This window comes from Strongylocentrotus purpuratus, unplaced genomic scaffold (genome assembly GCF_000002235.5).
Source record: "Strongylocentrotus purpuratus isolate Spur 01 unplaced genomic scaffold, Spur_5.0 spur5_scaffold_20, whole genome shotgun sequence".
NCBI classification, from domain to species: domain Eukaryota; kingdom Metazoa; phylum Echinodermata; class Echinoidea; order Camarodonta; family Strongylocentrotidae; genus Strongylocentrotus; species Strongylocentrotus purpuratus.
The window spans coordinates 34,972,380-34,980,622 of NW_022145606.1; the positions used below are offsets into that span (position 1 = coordinate 34,972,380).

The window sequence follows — 8,243 nt, forward strand, 5'->3', positions numbered from 1 at the left end:
TATCATGTAACCTACTAGGTATATTTTTACTACACGTGTGCAAGGATATACTTTTTACATTGTAAGTTTGATTTGTTATAGAGTGATGAGGAGTACTGCAGAGAAAGGATGTAGGTACTGCATGTACAAGTAATTCATGCTTATGCTTGTGATGACAACAAATGTTAAAAGATTGAACATTAAACTGAAATTCAATTCTACCTCTAATAATAATACTTATAATACAAAATATAATGAACCATGTTTTCGGAATAATAATCAGGGTGCCTATCTAAACAAATCTACCAGCCATTTGCAGATTCACGTGTATGCAAGCGAAAGTGATTGTTTGATTGGCCACATAACCGTGAACACTTTAGATTAAAGAAATGTATAGAGCGTTTTATGCGACAAATTTGTAAAGAGATTTATTAAGAATTATTCACCATGAATTCAAGTCAACTGGTGTCATGAGTTTCGATAGCCCTGGACTTTCATCTCTTAAATGTTAAATGAAAATTAATCAAGACGTGTCCATTCCTTGAAATTCAATCCGTTTACTGCCTTCTTTTGACTTATTTTGACTCACCTATTAAATTACTCTCTACTTCTAGGAGAATGGTCAACTCGTTGTGAATAATTGCCACTTATCTTCAGAGATTACTGTCAGGATTTGGTCCTGTCTGAGATCCTTCACCTCACTGAACCAGCTCACCATTTCAGACTCCTCTCTAAGTTTCCCTCCTTCTACCCCTGAACTTCCATCCGTCACACATCTATCATCCGAGAGAGTGACGTCACAAAGCTATGAAGGTCTGCTCTCATCGCTCCCTGGCTTGAGAGATATCGATATCACTATCGATGATGCAGAGAGAGACATACCTCAGATCACAGCTGGTCTTCGTCGGACCGGAGGACAGCAGCTCACACACCTCAACCTTACAGCACCGTACTCACTCCAATCAGAGAAGAAGAGTGTATCGACAAAGACGATGAGAGGACTGGGTCATCTGATCAAACAGCAAACCAAGATCCTGCAGTGGCTTTTGCTATCCGGTGTGAATTGCAGTAAGGAGGCAGACTTGGTTGAACTCGTCAAGTCTTTGAGACATGTGAAAACACTGAATCATCTAACGTGAGTTTATTATACAAAAGTTGAGTCAGTCAATGATAATAATAGTCCTACTGATAACAACAATAACCATAGTAGCCTGATTATAACACAAACAGTATCAAAGATAATGTATTGAACAGATGTCTTTTTGTTTTTCATTAGTTTATCAATGCCCCCCCCCCCCCCCCGGCCTTATAGGGTTAAGACTCTTCATTTGTACTTCATGCATTTATTTAACAATACGAATTCTTAAATGTACTTATCTACAAATGGGCAATCGACATCTAGCCTGTATCTAAAGGCTCTTAACTTTTACTTTATTCATTTATTTTGCAATACACAATTCTTAAATGTAATCTAAAAATTGGTGAAATTTCTTTCTATCCATTCTTCCTTTTTAAGCAATCTTACACTTTATTGACATGTTGCAGGTTTCTTGGCTGTGGTACAAAAATAGGCGGTATACTAGAATGTCACGTCAGTGAGCTTCTTATCTCACAGAAATCACTCATGGTGATTGTCTATCAAGTAAGTATGCATGATTTATTGAATAAAGAACAGATTTGTGTGTGTGTGTTTATTATAAGCTTTAGTTGGTAATTTTAAGTCAGACAAAGGTGCGCTTAGAAACATCCGTATTAAGCGCCTAATAAACGTCATGTATTATGTATTATTATGTAAGTAACCTACTACGTATATTTTTTACTTCACGTGTGCAAGGATATACTTTTAACATTGTAACATTGATTCATTAAGGAGTAATGAGGAGTACTGCAGGGAATAGATGTAGGTACTGCAAGTGCAAGTTAATTATGCCCATGCTTGTGATTACAACAGATTTCAAAAGATTGAACATTAAACTGAAATTCAATACTACTTATAATTATATGACAAAACAATATATAACGAACGATGTTTTCGGGATAAGAATAAGGATGCCTATCTATACAAATCTACCAGCCATTTGAAGATTCACGTGTATGCAAGCGAAAGTGATTGTTTTATTGGCAAAATAGCCATGACAACTCGGACCATGTAAGCGTGGCTTTACATTAAAAAACGTTTAGAGCGTTTTATGTGACAAATTTGTAGAGAGATGAATTACGAATTATTCAACATGTACTCAAGTCAACTGGTGTCATGGGTATAGATAGGCCCGGATATTCATCTCTAAAATGTTAATGAAAAATCAATAAAGACGTGTCCATTCCTTGAAATTTAATCCGGTAACTACCTTTTTGGTATCTTATATGACTTACATATTAAATTACTCTCTAATTCCAGGATAATGGTCAACTCGTCGTAAATAATTGCCACTTATCTTCAGAGATTACTGTCAGGATTTGGTCCTGTCTTAGATCCTTCACCTCACTGAACCAGCTCACCATTTCAGACTCCTCTCTTAGTTTCCCTCCTTCTACCCCTGAACTTCCATCCGTCACACATCTATCATCCGAGAGAGTGACGTCACAAAGCTATGAAGGTCTGCTCTCATCGCTCCCTGGCTTGAGAGATATCGATATCACTATCGATGATGCAGAGAGAGACATACCTCAGATCACGGCTGGTCTTCGTCAGACCGGAGGACAGCAGCTCAAGTGCATCAACATTACAGCACCGTCATCACTCCCATCAGAGAAGCAAAGTGTATCGATAAAGACGATGAGAGGACTGGGCCTTCTTATCCGAAAACAAACCAGTATCCTGCAGCGGATAGATCTGCACATGGTGAAATGCACAAATGAGGAAGGCTTAGTTTACCTTATCGAGTGCTGCAGACGTGTGAAGACGATCTTGCGCGTGGGGTAGGTTCTTGTTCAACTCTTTTACAAAAAATCCTATTAGATGATTTTATTCAGTTAGTCTGCGGTGGTAAAGCATAATGATAGAAACGTGTGAAGTGATGCAAATGTTAAAACAAGGGCGTCACCTCCAAGTATTTTACCTAAAGTTAATATAGGTTTAGTTTTATTATCGCTCCTTATTAGGTGGTCTGTCGTAGACAGATCACCTATTGATTTCGTCAGAATTTTCTTTCTTTATTTATTATTCTTTATTTGTATCTATTTCTCCCCCCTTTTTTGTTCCGATGATAATTCAAGATCAATTCAGTCAATTTCTTTCAATTTTGGCAGAGACGTGACAGGAACATTTTTAAGGTCATTAAGCCTTCATGACGTCATCCAGGCGCAATTTTGTTAAGTCACATTATCAATCATATCTTCATGACGCGTCATCAATGGTCATTCATATTCATATCACAGATACTTCAGGTCAAAGGTCAACAGGTCATGTCATCAAAGGTCAAATAAGGGTCATGACACGCGCGTACGCGCGCGTCAAAATTTAAAAATGCTCAAAATCACTTAACTATTAAACGAGAGTACGAATCAGGTCATCTTAAGCATTTCGCAAAAAACGCGCATACGCGCATGCGCGCGCGTTTTCGCGCGTCATAATAATAATATTAATAATAATAATAGCCTAATAGTCCAATCCAAATTTTATTAAACCGAAACGGAAATTCTTTTTGCCCAATTAATCGTGAGCCCGGCAGCCACTGACCAGGGCCAGCTCGACGTTGCTCTATCCCTTATTGCTGAACACCAAATAAGGTTGCAACAACTCCCATCTTTTAACGTCTTTTGGTATGACGCGGCCGGGGTTCGAACCCACGACCTCCCGGTTGTGAGGCGGACGCTCTACTGACTGAGCCAACACTCCGGTAGAATCGCCAACTTTTTCGGTCATCATATTTGGCACATTTTTCCAAGCATTTTGATACCTTGTTCACCTGTTTGTGAACTTTAATAACGGAATTGAGCGTCCGTTTAATATACATGTACTTGCGTGTGAACTCTTGTAATACAAAGCATGTATGGGCAAAAAAATGCCTATACAAAATCCATTGTAGCTCTTTAAGATGCCAGTTGACCCCTAATTTTATTTTCATATTTGGATAGAGTATGAATCGTAGATATGATTTCATGTCTCATTTGACCCTCAATGAACTCATGACGTCATCATAATGGCCTCTGAACTAAAAAATTATATTTGCTTATTATGACGTCAGCATATTTTTAGAACATTGATTGTATCTCTGCAAATATTGATCGATTTTCCTCCGAATTTGGATATGTTCTAGCTGAGACAATTCTCTACATGAACAGTCGCCACGTTTTTTCATTTTGACAAAGGCATCATGGCGTATTTTTGCGATTAAAGGAGGCATGTCAATTTTTCACATTTTGCGTGTATTCTCTATGGGACATGACTTCTTCTCAAAACTGGATTCTACATTCCCGTCTTTCGCGAGCAACATCATTATGATCATCATCATCATCATCATCATCATCATTGTGTATATGTCTATATAATTTCTCCCATTCTCAAATCTACCATAAGAAGTGAAGACAGACCACCTAATTCGTCCCCATGACGAATTACATTTCTAGTTGTTATTTTAGAATTTTCAATGTACAGTCGCCAAAAATAGAATTTTAATACTTGCATTGAAGATGCAAAATTTTAATCTACAGTTGCATGTTTTATTATGAACCATCCATTTTGACATACAAAAAGTCATATCCTTATAAAATTAGTCATCATTATCATAATTGTCCATAATTTGCATTATTATTATTATTATTATTATTATTATTATTATTATTATTATTATTATTATTATTATTATTATTGTTGTTGTTATTCTAGCCACTTCTATCATCGTTACCATATCAGAACCATTATTATCATTAGCATATATTATTTTTGTGTTTAGTTATTACTATTAATATTATTATTTTTGTCACTTTTTCCTATCTTATTTATCATCATCGGTATCATTATTTGGGGTTGCATGGTTTTTTTTAAAGCAGAATGTTAAAAATTTTAATTGACCTTTAAGAATTTAAACTTTACGCTATTTGTATAATGAATAACCGGATACAGCAAATTTAAAAGTTTTGTGCTTTACAATGAACCGTTAAAGACAACTTCATTTTTTGTTCTACATCGTTTTTCGGGTGCATTGTCAAGAGAACATCAAGGTCCATGATGTGGCAGCTATATCTCCACTCCAACTGTCAGCTCTATCCCTTCGACTTAGAATGTGTGCATTTTACAAAGCTTTAACAATGCCAAGCTAGGGAAAGTGACTATTTTCCCCGGTTCTTTCATCTGAAGTGAAAAGGAGTAACTTCTCATACCAGAAAAGGTTTATTTACCAAAGATGAAAAGGGGTCATTTATGAGAAGGGAACGTTTTTTTTTTAAATGGGAGCAGATATCATTAGGAAAAGGGGCACTTATTAGAAAAAAGGGGCACATGTGAAAATTAAAGGTGCGCTTATCTGAGTATAACATTGGTATTTATTAGAAGAGGAAGGGACATTTCTTACAAAAGAAAGGGGGCACATGTCAAGGTAAAAGGAACACCTCTCAGATTTGAATAAAGCAATTATCGTAGGCGAAGGGGCACTTCTCGTACCTGAACAGGGCACATACTAGAGATTAAAAGGGCACTTAAGATAATGAAAAATGGACGGCTTCAGCAAAGAAAAACGGGATTTTGTCGAAGAAAAGGGGCACGTGTCAACACAAAAGGGGCATTTATCGGAGGTAAAAAGTGGGAAGAGGCATTTGTCAAAGTAAAGGGGTCAATGTTTTTATGTAAAAAGGGACACTTCTTAAAAATTAAAAAAGGTGCACTTTCCCTACGTAAAAAGGGGCACTTTTGGGGTACTTCAACAAGTGATGGGGGGGGGGGGTACTGTCCATCCCTGTCCCCCGGGATTGCCGCCTCTTTATATTTTCTTTTCTTTACTTATTTATATTTACTCTAACACCCAACGCACCGATTACCTCCATCACTCTTTTCTGAACATAGGTTATACAACTGTGGATTTAGAGAGGGCGGCAGACTGGAATATCATCTGCGAGGTCTTCCCAGATCACCATCCAGCCACATCCTTTTGGGAGTTTATCATGTAAGCATCGCTCCACGTTGTGTCCACCGTACATTTCCCCCTTTTTTTTCTTCCAATTTTCATCTGTATAACAACCGCTACGATGCTAATACTGTTCTGTATTATTGTTTAGTTTTTACAATTTCTACATTTATTTCAATCATTAAGCCCCTTTTATATGTTAACATTTCCTTTTCGTTTGTTTTTTTTAATCTGCAAAACCTTCTCCTTCTGCTCCATAATGGCCCGAATTCACAAAGGAGGTTTGTCGACAAACCTTGGTTTTCGTACGTCATATGACGCGTTTTACGCGTTTTTGACAAACCTGGTTTGTAAAGAACAAAAGGAGGTTTGGCGAAACAAAAGGAGGTTTGAGCTCAAACCTTGCTTTGTGAATTCGGGCCAATTTGTCTAAACTGTTTTTTTTATACTACGAGTTGTCATATTAAACTCTTTTGTCTCTGCCCCAGGTTTCTGTTTCAATTGTTGTTGATTGTTATCCCATTTCCTAGACACCAAATGCTCAACAGAATATCGAAACGTTGCTAAATAACACACATCATTTTGTAATAATTATGTTTGTGTTTCCTCTGTCTGGATTTATGCTTCAATATTTTATCAAATATTTTATCTGATAATATCTTTGTTTTTGACGTTTGTTGTTTTGATGCTTTGCCTTTTCACTATGAGTTTTCATCTTTATACCTTGCATGCAGTTGTAAAAATTCTTTCTTTTAATCACTTCATTGTTTGGCTCTTCGTTGTATCGGTTTGTGCAACTTTCGTTATCACTTGAGCTCATTCACTTGATCTTATTTTTGTTGCATTTTGGTTCATTTACCTTTTCATGATTTTCTTTTTACCTATTAGTATTATTCTCAGTTATGCTTCCACTCTTTAATCCATTGTGTTAATGTAACCGCTGATTCTTTCCGTTTTGTATGTTGAATTCTTTTCATGCCCCCCCCCCCCCATCTTGCTGTCTGTTTGTCTCTTTCTCACTATTCGGGGCGTTCTTAATCTGCATAAAGAGGCGAGGCGGCGCCCACGGGGAAGGGGGCACAATGCGTATTTTTTTTTTAAGTTCAGCAAAAAAAATACCTCTTACTAAAGAAAGTGTCCCTTTTTATTTCAGATGAGTGGTGCTTTTTATTTGCAATACGTGTCCCTTCCCTTTTTATATTTGCCTATTCTATTCAAATTTGAATGGGGACCCTTTTACTTGGACAAATTAAGCTTTTTCTTTCTTGTGAATTCCCCCTTTCCCTTATTATGAGTACCCATATTTATCTATGATGAGTGCCCCGAATTCACTCAAAGGTTTATTGAGAACAGTCCATGATCGCAGTCATGCAACTGAACTGACATAGATTACATTAACAACCATGTACGTGTTTACAAACATATGCAAATTGTCGAAAGACTACGTCACGTTGTAAAACGTTCATAGTACGTCCATCTCGTTTTGAGGCCGTTGTCACTCCGTGTAATAAGTTTTAGAGCATCCTTTCCGTCCGAGCACGTCCATGAAGGTAACACGTTATCCCTTATCACACAATTGGAGCCGGTTTTGCAATATCTTCCATAATGTAGTGAGAACTACTTAGTTTGGTGTGATGGGGGCTTAAGTGTCCATTTTCATTTCTAATAATTGACCTCTGAATAGTCTCCCCTTTTAACCTACCGTCGTTAACAAAATTGAACCTGCTATGGTTATTTAAAGAGTCATATAAATGTTGTTAACCATGTGAACAGCTTTGTGTATCGTAACAGGTATGCTATATATTTCTACCATCACAGTGAAAAAGGAGTGGAGCTGGGACAATGTCCCAAATTCATGATAACGATTTTCCCCCATAAATATAACCGCGCTCATTGCCAAAGCTATCAAATGTCCCTTCTCCAGATAAGTTATTTCAATAAGTGTACCCTTTAAAAAAAATCCCTATAAACTATCATGACATATTCTACTTAACTTCTAAAAAGGGGTCGTCAAACCAGCTTCCTGTATAAACTATGCCCTTTTGAACTTCATAGGCTATCGATGTAAGCAACTGCCCTTTGTTTAAGAATGAAATAGTTTAGATAATGTAATGATACACTGTCGCTCATAAAGGTGGAATATTTTTTTTTTACCCCAATTTACGAAATTATTTAAAAAATAATTTAAAAATAATAGTATAG

The 8,243-nt window shown here is 36.8% G+C and overlaps 1 protein-coding gene across 1 annotated transcript; it reads left to right on the forward strand.

The window, feature by feature from the left end:
- The first annotated feature begins 971 nt into the window (after window positions 1–971).
- On the forward strand, window positions 972–2,902 carry LOC105446679. The gene is made up of 3 exons (XM_030993882.1): window positions 972–1,114; window positions 1,525–1,621; window positions 2,378–2,902. Exons 1-3 carry the CDS (start codon window positions 972–974, stop codon window positions 2,900–2,902), a joined length of 765 nt encoding a protein of 254 aa, XP_030849742.1.
- Window positions 2,903–8,243: the final 5,341 nt, after the last annotated feature.

Coding starts and splice junctions, on each gene's coding strand:
- LOC105446679 (XM_030993882.1), top strand. CDS start 972: ATGAGAGGACTGGGTCATCTGATCAAACAGCAAACCAAGATCCTGCAG. Junction 1,115..1,524: donor AAAACACTGAATCATCTAAC/GTGAGTTTATTA, acceptor GACATGTTGCAG/GTTTCTTGGCTGTGGTACAA. Junction 1,622..2,377: donor TCATGGTGATTGTCTATCAA/GTAAGTATGCAT, acceptor CTCTAATTCCAG/GATAATGGTCAACTCGTCGT.